At 40.6% G+C, this 23506-nt stretch overlaps 1 protein-coding gene across 1 annotated transcript in view; it reads left to right on the top strand.

The window, feature by feature from the left end:
- c5h21orf58 (chromosome 5 C21orf58 homolog) overlaps nucleotides 1-23506 on the top strand; it is a 78989-nt gene that overhangs the window by 10668 nt on the left and 44815 nt on the right. The window contains exon 2 of the mRNA XM_073046386.1: nucleotides 3707-3767. Coding sequence (XP_072902487.1) covers nucleotides 3707-3767 — 61 coding nt within the window. The remainder of the gene's footprint in view (nucleotides 1-3706; nucleotides 3768-23506) is intronic.

Raw genomic sequence — 23506 nt, 5'->3', positions numbered from 1 at the left:
GTTCATGCCATCAGGTTGGAGGCTACCCAGACGAAATATAAGGTGTTGCTCCAACAACCTGAGTGTGGCCTCATCACGACAGTAGAGGAGGCCATGGTCCCACATGACGGAATGGAAATGAAATAGAATAACAGAATTGTACAGCACAGAAATGGGTTCTTTCTGTTGTGTATTTAATATTTGAGTAATCTTGCATACGTTGGTTAATTGAGCATTCTTATTTGTTTAAATAATTCATTACAAGTTAATATGTATAAATACACGAATTGCATACGTCATCACGCTACCACGGAATACGCGCAAACCTTGCTTAAAGTAAACATGAAGTTAGACTTGAATTCTTGGACTCCCGTGTCTTCCTTTGAATTAGCTTAATGTTTTGAAGTTACAAAACATAACACTTTCAGCCAACCTCGTCCTTGTCTATATGCACAAAACTCACTTCCCTGCATTAGGGCCATAATGCCATTTTGTCAAAGTACTTGTCCGATTGCCTCTTATATGCTGTATCATCAGCCTACCACCAAAAACGTTACTGAAGTCTGTGTAAACTGTGTCTGCCCTTCTTCCTTCATCAGTTGTTTAGTTACCTCTTCAAAACATTCTACTATCAGATCTGTGAGACATGGGCGCCCCTGCACAAAACCGTACTGACTCCTCGCCTTTCTCAGTGAACATTGTTTCCACTGGTGGGTGAGACTAGGACTAGGAGTCATAGCCTCAAGATTTGGGGGAGTAGGTTTAGGATGGAGATGGGGAGGAACAGTTTCTTACCAGAACAAGACGTTGTGAATCCACACAGAATGTTTTCTATGGCAGATCAATAAAAACTGGTAAGACAGCCAATTGTGGGGACACAAACTTTTGGAGCGGGGTTTGCTTGGTGTTGTGACTGCCGCCGGTTATTAACAAACATTCTTTAACAAACAAAGAATCCTGCTCTGAACCTGATCCGCCGGCTCTGAATCCTGCTCTGTACCTGGTCCGCCGGTTCTGAATCCTGCTCTGTACCTGGTCCGCCGGCTCTGAATCCTGCTCTGTACCTGGTCCCCCGGCTCTGAATCCTGCTCTGTACCTGGTCCGCCGGCTCTGAATCCTGCTCTGTACCTGGTCCCCCGGCTCTGAATCCTGCTCTGTACCTGGTCCCCCGGCTCTGAATCCTGCTCTGTACCTGGTCCGCCGGCTCTGAATCCTGCTCTGTACCTGGTCCGCCGGTTCTGAATCCTGCTCTGTCCCTGGTCTGCCGGCTCTGAATCCTGCTCTGTACCTGGTCCGCCGGTTCTGAATCCTGCTCTGTACCTGGTCCACTGGCTCTGAATCCTGCTCTGTCCCTGTTTCGCCCGCTCCGGATCCGGTTCTGCTCTGGTTGCCAGCCTGCTCCGTATCCTGCTCTGCTCTGGTTGCCGGCCTGTTCTGTATCTGTTCTGTCCGATTTGTTCCCTTGCTCAGGCCTCCATTTTTCCACCTGGGAGGCAGCCCTGCCCGGGATCCATGCGGCCCACCCTAAGGACTCCTACCCTTTCCTCCCCTCGTTTCCCATGGGTTGTGTCCCGCACCTGACCAGGTGTCCGTGCCTTGCTCAGGCCTCCGTGTTTCCGCCTGGGAGGCGGCCCTGCCCGGGATCCATGTGGCCCACCATAAGGACTCCTCTCGCCTCGCCTGAACTCTGAGATCCTCCCGCCCCGTCTGACTTCCGGGATCCAGCCCCACCTGCATTACCCTTTGCATGCCATGGCATCCCCGTCCTGTCCTACCCCTAGTACTTCAGTGCCTGCGTCCTGCATTTGGGTCCAATCCATGTCCGCTCCTGACACTCTGTTTCTTGGAAATGGAAGACTGCAGGGTGACCTTGTAGAGGTGCTTGACATTATAGATAGATTGACTGCTCAAAGTCTTCCTCCCAGGGAAAGGGAATCAAATTGTAGAGGATGCATGTCAAGGTGAAAGGGGAAAGGTGTTAAAGAGGGGCAATATCTTCAGACATAGGGTGGTGTGTGTATGAAATGAGCTGCCAGAGACATTTGGATAGGTACCTGGATAGGGAGGGGTTTACAGGGATATTAGCCGAGTGCAGGCAAATGGGACTGGCGCAGACGGGCACCATGATTGGCATGGACGCGTTGGGTCAGAGGGTCTGCTTTCATGCTGTAATACACAGTGAGTATTGCATAAGAAGTACATTCAAGTCCAAGTTTAATGTCATTCAGCCACACGTGAACACCCATGTATACAGACAAACAAGACAGCATTACTCCAGGGACAAGGTTCTGTTACGTACCCCATAACTGGGTCACTTACCAGCAAAGATAGAGAGGTCTGTTGAAGTCTGATGGTACTATTTTTAACAGTATTTATTGATAAAAATACACAAAAATAACATCGATGCAAACATACAGATAATATACGTCGTCAATACTAAATCTAAAAGCGCGGGTATAATCATAATCAATAAGAAGTAGCTCTATCGTTGTCTAGGGGATAATGTATTGTCCAATGGAAATATAAAAGTCACTTCAGTTCATTCAGGCTGCAGCTTTTGGTTGGAGAGAGAGACGATTTTTTTAGAACTTGCCCGTTTTCCCTTTTATGATGTCGATCCTTCGAAATGTCGTCGGTGGTGATCTCTTCTTTAGCTAAGCCATCTTCCGTGGTAAGACCCCAATCCCGGCAACGGGAAAGGACACACGTGGGCCCTCCACTGGCTGTTGCTATTAAACGCTGTCACGGGATTTCTAGCGTTTCTCCTGGTGCATCTAAAGGGGTTGTTCCCCAGACCTTCTTTTATCCTTACTCATGGGGTCTCAGATGTCAATCAGGTTGGAATGATGCCATCCCTCAACCAGCCCCCTCTGCTCATTCCCTGAGGGCTTCAAATAAATAGTACAGTACTCAATACACAATTCCGTCTCCAAGAGACAATGGCCGTTTTCCATGGCTTTGTATCGCTGAGGGGCCAGGACATTCCAAACGTCTCTCTCTCATTTCCTGGGTCTCCTGACCTGAATTAATAGCGATCTTGCGATTTTCAAAAAGGAGGGGGCTACTTTGTACCCTTCGGCCCCTCAGAGTTGGGGCACAGGCGTAACAGTTCAAAACACAGTACCAACAGTCACACACAGCACAAGGTGCAAATAGTACATATAAGATATCAGTAAAATACAGTCACACACAGAAAAATAGTCTAAGACCCTGAGTCATGAATGTTGCAGGAGCTTTTCTTCTGCTGAGCAAACACTGGGGACACGGCCACCAACTCCAGCTTGGATGCCAGACGAGAGCACCTCCGGAGGAGCACGCCAACTCCAACACTTCTCCCCTGGGTGGCTGCAAATGGGTGACACTGCAGCTTGAGCCCAGTCCTCACTACAACCGTAGCCACGCAGCTCCCACCGTCCTCCAATAAACTAGTGAATCGGACTTGCAGTATTCCTTATTAACAATGTCCAACAGGTTCTTGTGATCAGAAGAAAAGCGACTAAGACGATCACCGCCTTCATTCATCGACTCCTTCGACACCTCTCTGATGCAAGCAGCAGTACGATCCACACCAAATCCAGCTCCTTCAGTTTCTCCGCCAATTGCTGCTGGATTTGACCTCCGAACTGTAGTAACATCGCTCTAACTGCTACCCTGCCTCACCATTGGCAACTGGGAAATATTTTCCCTTCAGTGTACATGATTAACTCTGCTTTGTCTCTGATTTCAGAAACTGGAGAATGAACGGGAAATCTTGGATGGCCACTCAGACACAGCAGAATCCACTGCACGTAAGTGCCTGTTTGTAATAAATAAGCCGCGACTGGATTTACGGACTCTGCAGTAGGTCACTGATTAACAGAACAAATAGGAATGGAAGAATCCCAGGGTGCTTCTACATCCCTCCAAAATCATGAATGACCCTTGCCAGAAGTCCATGATTGCCGTGACACCCGATCCTTCTCACCCCCCAAACTCTGTCAGTCTCAGCCTTGAACATCCTTACCGGCTGAGCAAAAACAGCTTCCCGAGGTACAAAGGGATCTTTCTGCGTCTCAGTTAGAAATGGCCTCATTCTGCAATTATACTCCATTGTGCTAGTCTCGCCATCAAAAAGATAGCAATAAAATTTCTCTTTCCGTCTACTCTCTCTGGCATGCTCGGGGTATTACGTGTTTGAATTGATCACTTCCCACTCCTCTATATTGCAACCTTCCAGGCTGCTCAGTCACTCTTCATAGAACAAGTCCCTCATCTGAGAATCAGTCTGAACTCTCCTCCCTGCAAGTCCATTATGTCCAGGTGAAGGAAGAATCTTGTCCCAAAACATCAACTGTCCATTCCCTCCACAGATGCTGCCTGGTGCTCTGAGTTCCTCCAGCAGAATGTTGCTCCAGATTCCAGCATCCGCATTCTCTTTGTCTGTGTCACAAACCAAATCAGTACGTAGTATTCTCAATACCGTGTCCAACCTTGACAAGTCTACCTCACTTTTCTACTCAAACCATTTGGAAATAAAGGCCAACTTGTATTCTAAGTAGTTCACTGCACTTGTAAAGGCTCATAAACTAGCACTCCCAGATGCCTCTGTACATGCTCTTATTAACATTTAAAAGTATTCTGCTTTTCTATTCTGGTCACAAAATGAATAAGCTCAATTTCCACCGTGTTTTCTGTCAACACTTTATTACTCACATGCTTAACCTTTTGTCGAGACACAGAGTTCAAGAGTCAGGAAATGATGCTGCAGCTTTAGGAAACTCTAATTAGGCCACATCACATTAGGCCACATTATTGCCACCAGTTCTGGTCACCCCATTGTAGGAAGACGTGGAGCCTTTGGAGAGGTCCCAGAAGGGGTTCACCAGGATGCTGCCTGGATTAGAGGACATATGAGCAAAAGTTGAACAAACTTGGGTTGATTTTTCTGAAGTGGCAGAAACTAAAAGGAGACTTGACAGAACTTTATAAAAATTATGGGAGGCATTGATAGAATAGACAGGCAGTTTTGTTTCCCAGGGTCCAAAGTATCCAATACTTGAAGGCAGGTGTTTAAGCTGACAAGGGGGTAAGTTTGAAGGAAATGTGCAGGACCAGTTTATTTTTATTTTACACAGAGGGTTTACAAAGCGAAACCCAACATCGTGAGTGGCAGTGATGCTTCACTCACAGACGAGCTTAATGCCTTTTGTGTTCATTTTGAAAAGGGGAAGAAAACTACAGCAGCGAGGGTTCCTGCACCATCCGGTGTCTCTGTGACTTCTGTCTCGGAGGCCAACATCGGGCCGTCTTTCAGGCGGGTGAACCTTTGCAAGGCAACGGGCCCCTATGGAGTACCTGGTAGGGCTCTGAAAACTTGAGTCAACCAACTGGCAGGGTTATTCAAAGACATTCTCAATCTCTTACTACTACAATTGGAAAATCCACCTGCTTCAAAAGGGCAACGATTATACCAGTGCCCAAGAAGAGCAGGGTGAGCTGCCTTAATGACTATCGTCCAGTAGCACTCACATCTATGGTAATGAAGTACTTTGAGGGGTTGGTTATGCCTAGAATTAACTCCTGTCTAAGCAAGGACCTGGACCCATTACAATTTGCTTATTGCCAAAATAGGTCTACAGTAGATGCAATCTCATTGGCTCTTCGTTCAGCCTTGGATCACCTGGACAATAGAAATACCTACGGCAGGATGCTGTGTATTGACTACAGCTCTTTGGTTAACACCATCACTCCTACAGTTCTGATCCAGAACTCCAAAGCTCCAGAAACTGGGCCTCTATAGCTCCCTCTGCTACTGGATCCTCGGTGTCCTAACTGGAAGAACGCAATTTGTGCGGATTGGAAATAACATCTCCACCTCACTGATTATCAAATTGGCACGCCTCGGAAGTGTGCTTAGCCCACTGCTCTACTCTCTCTATACCCATGACTGTGCGGCTAGGCACAGTTGAAATGCCATCTGTAAATTGCTGATGATACAACCATTGTTGGCAGAATCTCTGGTGATAAGAGGACGTACAGAAGCAAAATATACCAGCTAGTTGAGTGGTGTCGCAGCAACAACCTTGCACTCAACGTCAGTTAGACCAAGGAGCTGATTGTGGATTTTATGAAGGGTAAAATGAGGGAACATGAACCAATCCTCATAGAGGGATCAGAAGTGGAAAGAGTGAACAACTTGAAGTTCCTGGGTGTTAGTATCTCTCAGGACCTAACCTGATCCCAACATATCGATGCAGCTATAAAGAAGGCAAGAGAGTGGCTATATTTCATTAGGAGTTTCAGCAGATTTGATTTGGCAGCTAAAACACTCACTAATTTCTACAGATGTACAATGGAAACCATTCTAATTGGCTGCATCACCATCTGGTATGGGGGTGGGGGCTCCTGCACAGCATAAATGTAAGATGACAAGAGTTGTAAAATCAGTCAGCTCCATCATGGACTACAGCTTGTCATTCAGTACTCTCATCCCCTCAAAACAAATCAATAAGTTTCACAGTCTTGGCATCAATACCTCCTTGTGTAACTGGATCCTCAATTTCCTCACTTGAAAACCCCGGTCAGTTCAGAATGGCAACAACATCTCCTCCATAATCTCCATCAGCACAGGTGACCACAAGGCTGCGTGCTTAGCCCCTGCTCTACTCACTTTACACTTAAGACTGTGAGGTTAAGCACAGCTCCAATGCCATATTTAAGTTTGCCGATGACGCCACTGTCATAGGCTGAATCAAAGGTGGTGATGAAGCAGCACAGAGGAGGAAGATTGAAAATCTGGCTGAGTGGTGCCACACAACAAACTCTCACCAAATCTCAGCAAGACCAAGGAGCTGATTATTGACTTAAGGAAGAGGAAACCAAAGGACCCTGAGCCGCTCCTCGTCGAGGGATCAGAGGTGGAGAGCATCAGCAACTTTAAATTCTTCTGTGTTATCATTTCAGAGGACCTGTCCTGGGTCCAGCGTGTGTGTGTCATCATGAAGAAAGTTTGGCAGCGTCTCTACTTTCTCAGAAGTTTGTGAAGATTCAGCATTCATCTAAAACTTTGATAAACTTCTATTGATGTGTGGTGAAGAGTATATTGCCTGCCTGCATGATAACCTGGTATGGAAACACCAATGCCCTTGAATGGAAAAATCTACAAGAAGTAGTGTATATGGCCCTGTCCATCATGGATAAAGTCTCCCCTCTATTCAGAACATCTACACAGAGCACTGTCACAGGAAAGCAGCATCCAACATCAAGGACCCCCAACATCCAGGCCATGCTCTCTTCTCACTGCTGCCATTAGGATAGAGGTACAGGAGCCTCAGTACTCATACCACCAGGTTCAGAAACCATTATTACCCCTCAACCATCAGGCTCTTGATCCAGTGCGATGACTTCATTCAACTTCACTTGCCCCATCAATGAAATTTTCCGACAACCTATGGACTCACTTTCAAGGATTATTCATCTTATTTTCTTGATATTTGTCAATTATAAATTATTATTATTTTCTTTTTGTATTGGCACCATTTGTTGTCTTTTGCACATTGTTTGGGGCAGACTTTCATTGATTCTATTGTGTATCTTGTGTTTACGTATATTAAAATATGAGTAATTATTTTTAATAAATCCTGTCTGGTCATGTGATATAATAGATGGTAAAATAGTTTTAAGTCTTTGAGCTAAGATTTTGGATAAAATTTTTGCATCAACATTTAATAAAGAAATCAATCTGTATGAAGGACATTCAGCTGAATTTTTATTTTTTTTAAGAATAAGAGAAATAAAAGCTTCATAAAAAGATTGAGGGAGTTTACCTGATTTAAAGGGACTCTGATAAAACAGAGGATAAATAAGGTGTAAGTAACGTACTGAAAGTTTTATAAAACTCCCCAGGAAAGCCATCAGGTCCTGGGGTCTTACCAGAATGTAAAGCACGTATAGCCTCAGCCACTTCTTCATTAGAAATAGGCTGATCTAACTGTGTTAGGCTATCAGCAGACAATGTAGGAATGTTGATATTACTGAAAAAAGCATTCATATAGGTATCATCTGAAGAAGAATCAGATTGATACAACTTAAAGTAAAAGTCATTAAATACGTTGTTAATTTCAGAATGGTCGGATATCTTAGTACCATTATCTTTAAAAATTTCTGTGATTTGACGATTAACTGTAAAAGATTTTAAGCGATTGGCTAATAAGCTACCTGTTCTATACCCGTGAATGTAAAATTGAGCTTTATCTCTCAACAGCTGTGTTCAATTGGGTAAGTCAGCAGAAGATTATACTTGGATTGGATTTCAATCCACTTATTATATATACTTGGATCTGGAGATAGGGCATACTTTCGATCAAGATCTTTTAATATCGCTGCTAGGTCAGACCTTTCTTTGTCAGCTTTTTTCTTTATATAGGTAGAGTAAGAGATAATTTCTCCACGAATATATGCTGTAAAAGTATCCCAGACTATAGTACCAGCAGTATCTCCTTTAAAATTTTCTTTAAAGAAAAAAGTAATATGGTTTTCCAAAAACTTTAGAAAATTTTTATCAGATAACAATGATAAGTTAAAATGCCAACTTCTACTTGATACAGAATAAACAGGTAATCTTAAAGCCAGAAGCACAGGTGCATGATCAGACAAAGCAATCTCCTTATAATCACAGGATCGTACCAGTGGAAGCAAGTTTCTATCTATAAAAAAGTAGTCAATCCGAGAGTACATATGATGAACCTGAGAGAAATATGAATATTCCTTTTCGTGGGGGTGCAATAAACACCCCATGTCGAGAATACCACATTGAAATAGAAAAGATTTAAAAAGTAGGATTGATTTATTAGTGACAGGGGTTTTACTTGAAGAATGGTCTAATATAGGGTCAAGCCAAAAATTAAAATCTCCACCCATCACTAAGGAATACCGATTCAAATCAGGCAGAAAAGAGAAAAGACGTTCAAAGAACAAGTATCATCTGTATTTGAAGCGTATACATTCACAAATACCATTAGTTTATTCTCAAGACTACCCGAAACAATAACAAAGCAGCCATTTGTATCAGAAATTACATTATGTTGAATAAAGGATACATTCTGATCAAACAGAATAGAGATGCCTCTCAATCTAGATTGAGAGGGTGAGTGAAAATGTATACCTTTCCATCCTTTGAAAGAATGTGAAATATCATCTTTCCGAATATAGGTTTCTTGAAGAAAGATTATATGAGTTTTAAGTTTCCGGATATAAGAGAAAATCTTATTTCATTTAACAGGGTTATTTAGACCTTTCACATTAAAACTGAGTATATTAATAAAAGAATCCATCAAGTATCCTTTAGTAATGTATAAAAGGTAATCACAGACATGCAGATAGCAAATAAATAAAACAGTAAAAACATCCAGTCAGCTTTCTGGAAGAACCCATTTCCCACCTCTCTCCCCCCAAAGAGAGAAATCAGCCAAGGGAGGCTGAAGATTAATTCTAATGTTCCCAACCCAAAACTCCGGTGGCTCCAGAAAATATATACCGGTATGTATAGCTGTGCTGAATAAATGATTGTAAATATATATATACAAAAACAAAATATCCAAGTAAATAAGTTCGCTATTTATGAAAAAAAAACCATGGGAAAATATAAGTATTATTCTCAGTAAAAAGGAAAGACAATAAAATCAAATATTAGTAGAAACCAATAAGAAAAACAACATATATTTGCCGGTGCAAAAAAAGGAGTAAAGAAACAAATAGAAAATAATTAGAAAGGGAAGCAGTTTAGATAGCTTCCTACATGAGTAATTTAAGGCATTCAAGGGAGAGAAAAAAACAAAATGACAAAATGGTAAAATAATGGAAAAAAAACAAAAACCAGCAATAAGAAATATAGAATATTGTATACTATTGAAAAACAGTAAAAGACCGAAAGGTATATACATAATCAAAAGATAGGAAAGATCAGAGTGAATTTAAAGTAAAGCAAAACACCCTATAGTTTCATTCCTCAGTAATTACTACATGTACACCCTACATAATTACCTTCAGTCGAATTACTAAAAGGAAGATAAAATTCAACATAACGCTGAAAGAATATAACGTTTTGTTTAAAAAGAGCTGCGAAAAAGTAACATTAGGAGACCCATATAAAGGCGAAAAACAGCAAAAGAGAAAATGGATGCGGTCTTTTAATTTCAGGTGTTCAATCAAGTAATTACCGCTTTGTTGATAACAAGGTTTCTTGGTTTACGAAGCCTTAATTATTTGTTTGATTAAGTAATTGGTACCTTGTTATCTTTCAAACTATGCAAATCTGCCTTCTTTAAATAAATCCAAAAAAGAATTTATACCTTTATTTTTCTAAAGTAAAAAAATTGGATCACTCCAGGAAGGTTTAAAAAAGTAATTACGATAAATTACACTACAAAGTTTAAATTTTTTAAGATTAATAGAACTGTGGAACTGGAACCAAATTTGTAAAGAGCGCTTAACCACAGGATATAGGTTTAAAGTAGCAACTTTAGCTAATTGTATAGGTAGAGCAACTCCTAATAACGAAGTTGAATAAAACTGTTTCACAGCTCATTCCTATCACCCCAATATAACCAAAGGGACATGTATCGCAAATTAACAGCCCAATAATACATTCTTAGATTAGGCAAAGCGAGACCTCCATCCTTTTTCAACTTTTGTAAATGACATTTACTAATTAATGGTCTTTTATTATTCCAAATAAAAGATAGAATCATATAATCAATCTGATCAAACAACTTCTTAGTCAAAAAAACAGGAATATTCTAAAATAAATATAAACATTTTGGTAAAATCATCATTTAAACTACATGAATACGACCAACAAGTGAAAATGTAAGTGGGCTCCATCTACTAAATGAGTACTTCATAGAGTCCACTAAAAGAGGAAAATTGGCTTTATAAAGATCCTTATATTTTTTAGTAATTGTAACACCTAAATATCTAAAAGAATCTGTAACTTTAAAAGTAATATTATCATATATAGAGATAGATTCATTTAAAGGAAGTAATTCACTTTTACTGAAGTTTATTTTATATCCTGAAAAGTCTCCAAATTTGTCAAATAATTTTAGCAAAGCAGGAATAGATTCTTCAGGCTTAGATATATATACACCAATAAATCATCAGCATGAAGAGAGATCATGGTCTCGTTCACAAAAATACCATGAATATTTTTGGCTTCACAAAGAGCAATAGCCAGGGGTTCTAATATTAAGTTAAATAACAAAGGACTTATAATGGACAACCTTGTCTTGTCCCACGTGATAGCTGAAAAAAAGAAGACCTACAGTTATTAGTGACAACCGTAGCAATAGGACCTTTATATATCATTTTAATCCAATTATTAAAATTAATATCAAACCAAATTTTTCTAAAACACTAAATAAATATCTCCATTCGACTCGATCAAATGCTTTTTCAGCATCCAAAGATACAATGCATTGTGGAGTTTTAGAAGAGGGCAAATATATAATGTTAAATAGTCTTCAAACATTTGAAAAAGAATAACAACCCTTTATAAAGCTTGTTTGATCTTTAAAAATGATTTCACCCAAAATACTCTCCAACCGATTGGTCATTATCTTTTAGAGAATCTTAGCATCAACATTCAATAATGAAATAGGTCTGTATGAGGCACAATCAGTAGGATCTTTATCCTTTTTGAGAATTAAAGAAATAGAAGCCTCGTAAAAGGTAGAGGGTAAATCACTTTTCACAAAAGAATCTTTAAACATCTCCAACATATATGGAGAAAGCAATTTTCCAAATTTCTAATAAAATTCTACAGGATAACCATCAAGTCCCGGGGCCTTACCAGACTGCATTGAAAAAATAGCTTTATGAATTTCGGATTTAGTAATTTGGGCATCAACAGTTTTTTGATCCTCAGCAGAAATTTTAGGAAAAGTAATCTTTCGTAAAAAAGCACTCATTTCAGAAGAATCTGCTGGACATTGAGATTTATAAAGTTCAGTATGAAAATCTTGAAAAATCTTATTAATTTCTTCATATTCCCGAGCCAGGGTACCATCCTTTCTACGAATTTTCAAAATCTGCCTTTTGGCTCCAACCAATTCTAATTGAGATGCAAGTAGTTTATTATTTTTATCTCCAAACATATAAAATTAGCTCTTTAACTTAAGTAGATAACCTTCAATTGGATGAGCTAATAATAGGTTATATGGTGATTGAAGTTCCACCCTTTTTTTAAATAAGTCAATATTAGGGGACGTCACATAAATATTATCTAAATCTTTAATTTGTTTTGAAATTTTATCTAATTCTGCTTTAGTCTGTTTTTTAAGTTTAGCTGAATAAGAAATAATCTGACCACGTAAAAATGCTTTGAATGTATCCCACATAATTAATTTGGACATACCTCCTATATCATTAAAAAGAAAAAATTCTTTTATCTGGCTTTCAATAAAACTGACAAAATCAGAGTTTTGCAATAAAGTCTGAGACAGTAAAGGTGGACGGGCAAAAATGACATAATCAAATTCAAAGGACAAACTCAAAGGCGCATGATCAGATATAGAAATAGCGTCATATTCACAGTTTTTAACACTAGGCAAAAAGTGGGGATCAATTATAGTATAATCAATCCTCAAATATTTTTTATAGACGTGCGAGAAAAAGGAAAGTTCTCTGTTATCAGGGTGCAAATGCCTCCATAATTCGATCAACCCAAAATTGATCAAAAAGGAGTTAATAACTGACGCAGAACGATTTGGAAGTCGCTGATTAGTTGAGCTCTTGTCAATCGTAGGATTTAAACAACAGTTAAAATCCCCACCCATTATCAACATATATTTATTTAAATCCAGCAGTAAAGCAAATTTTTTTTTTAAAAAAGAAGGATCATCTAAATTAGGACCATACAAATTGACCAAAACAACCTTTCTATTACAAATCACTCCTTTAACAATTAGAAATCTACCATTAGAATCTAATTCAATATCCTCTTGAGTAAATATATTAGATTTAATAAAGATAGATACGCATTTAGTTTTACTCTGAGAAGTAGAGTGGAACTGCAAGCCATTCCATCATCCAAAAATCCTATTTTGATCTCCTGATTACTAATCTCATCTATATCTCATGTTTAAAAGCTCACCCCTCAGCTTCCTACATTCCGTTAGGAATAACCCAAGAGAATCCATCTCTCTCTATGATTACATCCCTCTATTTCAGGCAGCATCCTGCTGAACTTGTTCTGCACTTCTCTGTTCCTTTCGCATCTTTCTTCACTCAGAGGGCGAGGTGTGGAACGAGCTGCCAATGGAGGTGGTGTATCTGAGATCAGATTGAAACACTTAGGAGAGGCTCGGATGGGAAGGGCATGGAGGGCTGTGGCTTGCGTGCGGATAGATGGAACCAGGCTGCACAGATCAGATGGGCTGAAAAACCTGTTCCTGTGCTGTAGTTTTCCATTTCTGTGACTCCCGTGTGGTGACCAGAACTATGAACAATGCCCTTGCGTGCAGTCTAACCGATGTTTTGTAAAGTTCAATATCACATCCCAACCTTTATTCTCAATTCTTTGGTCTGTGAAAGCAGGTATACCAAATACCTTCTTCACTATCCCGTCTACAGTTCCCTTTGTACATCAACATTCCTGGTAGGATCTTGTTCGAGGATTTATTGAAGTCTACGTAAGCAGCAAAACTGTATACTTGGTTCCCTCTTCAAAAACTGAACTAATTAGTCATGTATGATCTGTGACCAGTAAAGGTTTAAATATCTCTGCCAGGGCCTTCAGCAGGTGCCTTCCTTACCTCCCACAGCAGCCTGGCACACATTTCCTCAGGCCCTGGGGATTTATCCACCATTAAGGCATCTGTTCCCACTTTTTAATCTTAATATGGTCTCAAATTCCCTTGTCTAACAGAAACCTACAACAACACTTCCTTTTTCCTTTGAGAACACAGATGAAAAATATTCATAAAGACCTCGCCCACATCCTCTGGCTCCATGTACAAAGCCCATTTGATCCCCAGTGGGCTGTCCACTTTCCCTCTTGTTGTTGATATCCTAAATAATACCTTGTGATTATCCTTAATCTTACTTCCATGTCTGCTGGTGATACTCTATGGCTCCTCTTCAGATCCCTTGTGTCTACCCAAAAGGGTGAACTTCAAAGGGCCACTAGGGATGGGCAATAAATGCTGGCCTAGCTGGTGATGCCCACATCCCATAAATGAATATTTAAAACAAAACCTACCAATGCACAAATCTTTGGGATGTGGGAGAAACTGGAGAACTTGGGAGGAACACTTGTGGTCACAGGGAAAGCATGCAAACTCCACACGGGCAGACTGGAGATCAGGACTTGCTGGAGGCGTGACGCTGTGGCTTTTCCAGCTGACCACTGTAAATTCCTCATACTGGCACAAAATTATTTCCCGGCTTCCACTCCCTTCTCATCCTTCCACAGTTAATGATTCCTAGGTAAAACTGTGACCCTCGTTCCTCACTCAGTTCTCTGATTGTTTCTCCTTACCTTCCCGTTTCCCTAGCTGGAAATGGGTCCATGAGCGAGCAGGGGGTTGAAGGGCAGAGGTTTTGCAAAGAAGGCTGATAGGGTAGAGATGTTAAGAATCACTAAGTATGCAGATAGCGTGAAAATAAAATAAATAATCGTTTCCCATTCTTGAGAGTAAGGATCAATGTAATTAGTAAAAGAGCAATATCAATGTGGGGAAAATCGTCTGTTTGCATCATGAATGATTGAGATTTGGAAAATATTATCTGATAGATTGATGGAACATGACCATAAGATATAGGAACATGATTAGGTCATTTGACTGATCCATTTTCCCTCTCAGCCTCAATCTCCTGCCTTCTCCTCGCATCCCTTCATGCCCTGACTAATCAAGAATTTATTAAACTTTGCCTTAAATATATCTAATGATTTGGTTTCCACACTGCCTGTGGCAACAAATTCCACAGATTCACCACTCTGGGTAAAGGAATTCCTCCTCATCTCAGTTCTAAAAGGACGCCCCTCTATTCTGAGGCTGAGTCTGATCTACACTCTCCCACCATAGGAACCATCGTCTCCACATCCGCCCTATCGAGACCTTTCAAAATTCCATAGGTTTCAATTAGGTCACCCCTCGTCCTTCTGAATTCAAGTGAATATAGGCCTCAGAACCATCAAACATTCTTCATGTGACAAGCCATTCAATCCTGGAATCATTTTCATGAACCTCCTTTGAATCCTCTCCAGTGTCAGCACATCCTTTCGAAGATAAGAGGCTCAAAATTGCTCACATTACTCCAGTTGAGGTCTCACCAGTGTTTTATAAAGTCTCAACATTACATACTAATCCTCTTGAAATGAATCTAACATTGCATTTGCCTTCCTCATCACTGACTCAACCTGCAAATTAACCTTTAGGGAATCCTGCAAGTCCCTTTGCACCTCAGATGTTTTAATTTTCTCTTCATTCAGAGGATAGTCTACCCTTTTATTCTTTCTACCAAAGTGCAAGAACATACACTTTCTGACATTGCATTCCAACTGCCCCAATCTTCTTCCCTCATTCTCCAAATCTATCTAAGTCCTTCTGTAGCCTATCCACTCCACCTAACTTTGCAACAAAGTCATCCATTCCATCATCCAAGTCATTGACATATATCATAAAAAGATTTCCTCATGTTAGGCTCCCTTTATTCCCAATCTTTGCCTCCTACCGATCAGCCACTGCTTTATCCGTGCTAATATCTTTTCTGTAATACCACAGGCTCATAGCTTGTTAAGCAGTTTTACGTGTGGCACCTTTCCAAAGGCCTTTAAAAAATCCAAGTACATCACATCCACTGATTCTCTTTGTCTATCCTGCTTGTTATTTCTTCAAAAAATTCCAGCAGATTTGTCAGGAAAAATTTTCCCTAGAGGAAGCCACGCCGACTTTTATCATGTATTTCCAAGTACCATTTGGGAAGAACTTAGGAACAGGAAGAGTGCATTCACACTGATGGAATCGTACTGAAGACCCCTCAATAGCCACTGGGACACTGAGGAACAGATGTGTGATCAGATTAAGTAAATGTGTAAAAATAATAGTTGTTCTCATGGGGAATTTCAACTTCACCAATATAATCTGGAATCTTCTTAGTGTAAAGGGTTCAGATGGGCAGAGTTTAAGTATATCCAGGAAGGTTTCTTGCATCAATATGTGGATGATCCAATGAGAGGAGGCATCATACTGGACCTGATGTTGGGTAATGAGCCAGGCCAGGTGACTGACCTTTCAGTGGGTGAGTAGTTAGGGAACAGTGACCACAACTCCTTAATTTTCAGGACAGCTATAGATAAGGATAGGTATAAGGATAGATATGGAGAATTTTACATCCAAGTAGGGCAAACTATGAGGGCACTAGGCAGGAACTAAGAAGTGTTAATTGGGATTGCCTTTTTTCTGGCAAGTCCACATCAGACATGTTGAGTGTGTTTAAAGATCAATTGCACAGAGGACAGGGAAGGTACGTTGCTGTTAGAAGGAAGGAGATGAAAAGATCATTGAACCTTGATGACCAGAGAGGCGATCAATTTAATCAAGAAGAAAAAGGAAAAGTATGTAAAGCTTTGGAAGTTAGGATCAAACGGAACACATAAGGATTAGAAAGAAGCCAGAAAAGAACTAAAGAAGGGAATTAGAAAAGTCAAGAGGGGCCTTGACAAGTAGGATTAAGGTGAATCCTGAGGCATCCTATACATACATCAAGTGTAAGAGGATAACTAGGGGGACTTCCGGTAAGATGGCGATTGTTTAGCTGCTCCGAACTTTTGTTCCGTTACTGTCGCTATCTTTGCACTAAATGTCTTCATTTTTTAAACCTTAGTTAGGAATTATTTCGGTATCTCTTACTTGCCTGTGAATATATCTAACTTACAATGTCTAGCAAGAGTTCTAAATCCGGGAGAAAAGTAGCCATGACCGCGTCGGACGAGACTATGGTTGCGCTTGGAAAGCTCCGAGACGAAATCTTAAAGGAATTTAAAACTGCTTTCAAACAGTTAGAAGACAAACTGGATCGGATCAACGATAAAGTGGACAAACATGCTGAACACTTATCTCGCATCGATTCGACTTCTGAAGGTTTAGAGAGTCGTGTTCGATACTTGGAGACTCTCTGTTCCAGCTTAGAGGAAAAATCTAATAAACTTCTTTCCAAAATGGTGGATCTCGAAAATCGTAGCAGACGCTGCAACATCAGAATTCTGGGATTACCAGAGGCGACTGAAAAGGGATCGACCGTGAAGTTTTTCGCCGAGTTTCTCTGTGAGTTATTCGGGAAAGATTTGCTTCCGAAGCCGCCCGAGCTCGAACGGGCACACAGAGTGTACATTCCCCCCGGAATTCTGGGCTCCCATCCGCGACCAGTAGTCTTGTGTTTCCATCAATACCAGGTAAAACACAGTCTGATTGTGGAGGCACGTTGCAGGGGTTCTTTTTCTTTCCAGGATACAACCATTCGCTTTGTGGAAGATTTTGCACCCCAGACCTTAAAGATGCGCGCTGAGTTTAAAGGCGCAATGAAAGTGCTTTTTGATCGTGGTTTCAAACCTTCCCTTCGTAACCCTGCTGATCTATGAATCAAGCTTAATACCGGGAAATTCAAGTGGTTCAAATCAGCGAAGGAAGCTGAAGCGTTTGTGGCAAGTCTTCCGGCTATCCAGTCATCTTCGGAATCTGATCGGACCTCCTAAAATGGTGGATAAGTACTCCTCGTAGTAAAATTACTTTCTTTGGACTCGGAATTCACTTGAATCACTCAGACATTATTCATTGAAACTTTAAGGGCTGTTGACAATCTCTCCCGGGATTTGGTGTGTGTGTAATCTATTTTTATTCTTGTATAACTTTACCTACAGAGTTCTACAACTAACTCTAACTTGTTTTGGAGGTTCGAAGTCTTTAGTGAAGGCCTCCCTGTTTGTCGGTTCACAGTTCAACTGCTGATTCATTTTTCCTTTGTTTTAAATATTTATTTATTTTATCTTTTTCTTTTCTTCACCCTTTTTTTTCTAATCTCTGAATTTTTTTTCTCCCTTCTCTGTAAATGGTTGATAAATACTCGTCTTGAATTTATAATTTTCCCCTTCCTCTTCTTTTTTCTTTTTCCTCCTTACCTTTTTTTTCCCTTTCTCTTACTTTATTCTTCTATAATTTTTTGCGGGTAGGTTAGTTTTGGTTTTCTTCCGATTTTCTCTGTATTAAGTTGTATATTTCTGCAGAAGGTGTTCTAATCTGTAGTTATGTTTTCTAGTGCATAAACTAGTTACTATTTGTTATAGTATTTATACGGAACTGTTGTTAATGACACAGATCTGGAAGTTGTATTTGGGTTAATTTTTTTGGCAGAGCTAGCTACTTGTTTTGGTAGCCGTCTAGTTTTGGGTTGTGCGGGTGGGATGGATTTTCCAGTTCCAACATCTCTTTATTGCTTAGGACATGTTTATATTTTGACCTTACGAATCTATGTTTACATCTCTGCTCCCAGACTGCTATTGTATTGCTTGACTTTTTATATGCCTGCTGCCTTTTATGCATTAGTAATTGATAATGGCTAGTGCACTTAAATTCGTGAGCTGGAATGTAAAGGGATTGAACCACCCTGTTAAAAGGAGGAAGGTATTCTCACATATTAAACAACTCAAAGCTGACATTGCTTTCCTCCAAGAAACTCATATTCGCTGTTCTGATAACTCCCGGCTTCTGTCAAAGTGGGCGGGTCAGCATTTTCATTCATCCTTTGCCGCTAAAGCTAGGGGAGTTTCCATTCTTATTAACTCAAATATTCCTTTTGAACTCCATAATAAAATATCTGATACAAATGGCCGTTTTATCTGCTCCTTTAATTCTTAACTTTCCTGAAATGCCTGCGAAAAATGCTATGGACCTATTTCTTACCATTAATCCACTAGGTAAAGGTTTAATTTCAATTATCCAAGATAAACTAGCAGCCTTACGATGGGCCCCTTTGGATAAAATTAAAATGGCCTGGGAGCAGGATTTAAATATCTCCTTATCCAAGGAGAGCTGGGACTCAGTTCTCAAATCGGTTAACTCAACCTCCCTTTGTGCTCGCCATTGCCTCTTACAGTTTAAGATTGTTCATAGAGCCCATATGTCTAAATCTAAACTATCTCAATTCTACCCTGGCATTAGTCCGCTCTGTGATAAATGCAAGAGGGGCGTGGCCTCTCTCATCCATATGTACTGGTTCTGTCCTAGCTTGGAGAAATTCTGGAAAGATGTCTTCACTACATTATCGGGTATTCTGAATCAGCACCTAGAACCTAACCCCTTAATTGCTCTGTTCAGTTTTTGGGGCGAGACAGATTTATGTCTGGGTCCGACCAAATGCCGAATACTATCCTTTGCCTCTCTCCTGGCTAGACGCTTGATCCTCCTTAGATGGAGAGATGTTGCCCCGCCCACTCATGCGCAATGGCTTAACGACATTATGGCCTGCTTGGACCTCGAAAAAATTCATTATTCAGTTCTTAATTCGGATCTAAAGTTCCATAAGGTCTGGGGACCTTTTATCGAGTACTTTCATAACCTTCCTCTTGACTAGGGTTTTTTTTTCTTTTTTTTTCTTCTTTTCGGTCCCTTGCTTTCAGCTCCCTTTTTTTTTCTGGTAGTAGGCATTATTATCCTCTGTTGCTAAGTGTATTCACAGTCTGGGAGTTTGACTGTCCAGACTTATACTCTTTATACTGTGTGGTGGTTGGTCTGGAGTTGTTGTTTTTTTCTTGTGTTGTGGGGCTTGGGGAGGCCACTAAGCTTACTTGTCTTTAATTTAGGTGCTTTTTTGTTAAACTCTCTTCCTTTGTAGCATATTGTTATTGTATGCTTAATCTTGCACTGTATTAATGCTCCTCATTGGGATTTGGGGTTTTTAATTTTGTAAAATGTTTTGAAAAACTAATAAAAAAAAATTTTTTTAAAGAAAAAAAAAGAGGATAACTAGAGAGAGGGTGGGACCACTCACGCATAAAGAGGAGAACATTTAATTGGATGTGGAGAATGTGTGTGAGGTACCTAATGAGTACTTTGCTTCAGTATTTACCAAGGAAAAGGGTATGGAGGATCAGAAGATCAGTGCTGAGTGTTAAAATATGCTAGGGCATTTAGAGGTCAAGTAGGAGGAAGTGTTGAGCCTCCTAACGAGTATTAAGGTGGAAGTCCTCAGGGCCTGATAGGATTTACCCCAGGTTATTGAAGGACGCAAGAGATGAGATTGATGGGGCCTTGACAAGTATCTTTGTGCCCTCTTTAGCTACAGGTGAGCGGCTAATATTATACCTCTATTTAAGAAGGGAACAACAGAAAATGCTGGGAGTTAAAGACTGATTAGCCTTACATCAGTTGTGGGGAAATTATGGGAGAAAAATCTGAGGGATAGGGTATATGGGCATTTGGAAACCCATTGGCTAATTCAGGAGAACCAGCCAGCATGGCTTTGTGCGGGGCAGGTCGTGCCTTACCAATTTGATTGAGTTTTATGGCAAGATGACGAGAGAGATTGATGAGGGTAGAGCAGTGGATGTTGTCTACATGGACTTTAGTAAGGCGTTTGACAAAGCCCCTCATGGGAGGCTAATCCAGATTACGATGCATGTGGTCTGCAGCAAATTGGCTGTTTGGATTCAGAACTGGCTTGCACACAGAAGACAGAGGGTAGTGGTTGAAGGGACTTATTCTAGCTGGTGGTCTGTATTTGTGGAGTTCTACAGGGGTCAGTGTTGGGACCTCTGCTGTTTGTGACGTATATAAATGACCTGGATGAAAATGTAGGTGGGTGGGTTAGGAAGTTTGCAGATGATACCAGGATTGGTGGAGTTGTGGATAGTGTAGAAGACTGGCAAAGAATACAGCATGATGCATATATGGGCTGGGAAATGGCAGATGCGGTTTAACCCAGATGAATGTGAGGTCTTGCACCTTGATAGGGCAAATGCAAGGAGACAGCACTCTGTCAAGTGCAAGATCCTTAACAGAGTTGTTTAGCAGAGAGATCTTGGGATCCAAGTTCATAGCTCCTTGAAAGTGGCTACACAGGTCAATAAGGTGGTTAAGGAAGCTTATGGAATGCTTGCTTTTACATGTAGAGGCACTGAACTCAAAAGTTAAGGGGTAATGTTGCAACTTTATAAAACTCTGCTTAGGCCACATCTGGAGTATTGTGTACAGTTCTGGTCGCCCCACACTATAGGAAGGATGTCGAGGCTTTGGAGAGGTTCACCAGGATGCTGCCTGGTTTAGAGGGCATGTGCTACCTTGAGAGGCTGGATAAACTTGGGTTGCTTTCTCTAACCCCTAGTTCCCTCTGTTTTATCAACACGCATTACTGCTGCGTGCTAATTTAGCAATATATATCGCTACAGGTGTAATGTTTGGATTAATTTCCTTTAGTGCAATGACTCCCTTTAGCAGTACTTATTGACTGGTAATTGACCATGCACATTGATCTGTTGCTCGTTTTCTCTCACACACACACACACACACACACACACACACACACACACACACACACACACACACACACACACACACACACACACACACACACACACACACACACACACACACACACACACACACACAATCACAATCTGGACATACCAGTTAACCTCACCTCCACATGCGTGCTTTTCTTTAATTAGTATGTCGTTGTAAAGACACAACAGGTTCTTTCTGAAACAAAATAGTCTGCCTTCCAACAATAGGGTGCCTCATCAAAAAATATTGTGGAAAATAAAAGCTCACTGCAAGTTTGTGTATGATACTTGTTAGTAACTTTGCAGACCATGATAAAAGAGGTTTCAATCTAGACATGATGAAAGTTATCAGATGCTATCGAGATATCTTGATCAACTAGGTAAGTGGGCCAAGGATCAGCAAGGATCAGCTTTCTATCCAGATAAGTGGGAGGAGTTGCATTTTGGGAAGTCACCTCTTACAGAACCCTGGGGTATACACCATCCGGTCCAGGTGATTTATCTACCTTCAGACCTTTTACTTTCCCAAGGATCTTCTCTCCAGTAACAACAACTTCACAAACTTCTAACCCAGGCATGGGCAAACTACGGCCCGGGGGCCATATGCGGCCCGTTAAGCTTTTTAATCCGGCCCGCAGAACTTGATGAAATTATATTAATAAACCTTGTTAACGTTTTTTTCCCCGCAATTCTGGCGTTTTCGCCACAACAAAACTAAATCCAGACTTTGATACGCTGGCTAAAAAGGGAGACCAACAACACTGTTCTCACTGAAATTAAAAATAAGTTTCTTTGTTGTGTTATGTAAAAAATGCATTTGAAAATATTTTTTTCAATAAGCCTTACATGTTACATGTCATTTCTGTTAAGTGATGGACATGAGTAGTGCGCAGGTGCACGTACGTTCTCAAAATAAAAAATGCGCTCCAGATCAAATAACGCGCTCGGCATACTGGTGCGCTGTCACTGTTCTGTCCTTGTGCTGGTCGTTGAGTTTTGGCACAGGGGACAATTGAATAAGAAGGAGCAGGACAAGTAGACCCGCATCTCCTACTGTTTTTGAAATAAAGACAGTCAGGAGGAGAGTGATGATGATAATATCTTGAAGGATAACAGAATTTTCAGTGCTTTAAAATAATAACTTACTATTAAAAAAAGCTGTATTTTATTCATTTAATTTTCAGTGTTTTAAAAGTCATTTCAATAAATAGCTAAATACCATGGGACTTCAAAGACAGATATTTTGTTGTAATGCATTTGTTCATTTTCAATTGAAATTAAAGCACATGTTTTCTACATATCCCATGATATTTTATTTTCTCTTATGAGGTGTATTACCAAAACACTCCGTCCATCTGCTCCTGGTCTGGCCCCCCTGTCAAATTTTAGAACCCTTTGTGGCCCACAAGTCAAAAAGTTTGCCCACCACTGTTCTAACCCCTGATACTCTTGAACTTCCAGCATATGGCTAGTGCCTTCCACAGTGAAGACCAATGCAAAAACCTATTTGGTTCATACACTATTTCCCAGTCCCCCATTACTACCTCTCCAGCATCATTTTCCAGCAGTCCGATATCCACTCTCACCTCTCATATACACTTTATGTATTTGAAGAAACTTCTGGTACCCTCTTTAATATTATTGGCTACCCGTACTTTTGTATTCCATCTTTTCCTTCTTAATGACTCTTTTTAAAAGCCTCCCAGTCCTCCAACTTCCCACTAATTTTTGCTCCATTATCTGCCCTCTCTTTGGCTTTTATGCTGGCTTTGAACTCTCTTGTTAGCCATGGCTGTGTCAACTTTCCTTTAGAATACTTCTTCCTCTTTGGGATGTGCATATCTGGTGCTTTCTGAATCGCTTCCAGAAATTCCATCCATTGCTGCATCATCCTGCCAGGTGTTTTTTTCCAACCAATTCTGGTTAACTCCCCTGTCATGCCTATGTCATTCCCTTTACTCCATTCATTCCCGGAATCATTCTTATGAACCTGCT

Source organism: Hemitrygon akajei, chromosome 5, assembly GCF_048418815.1.
Source record: "Hemitrygon akajei chromosome 5, sHemAka1.3, whole genome shotgun sequence".
Lineage (NCBI taxonomy): Eukaryota > Metazoa > Chordata > Chondrichthyes > Myliobatiformes > Dasyatidae > Hemitrygon > Hemitrygon akajei.
Note: the sequence above shows the minus strand (reverse complement) of the source record. Positions and strands in the feature narration are given on the sequence as shown.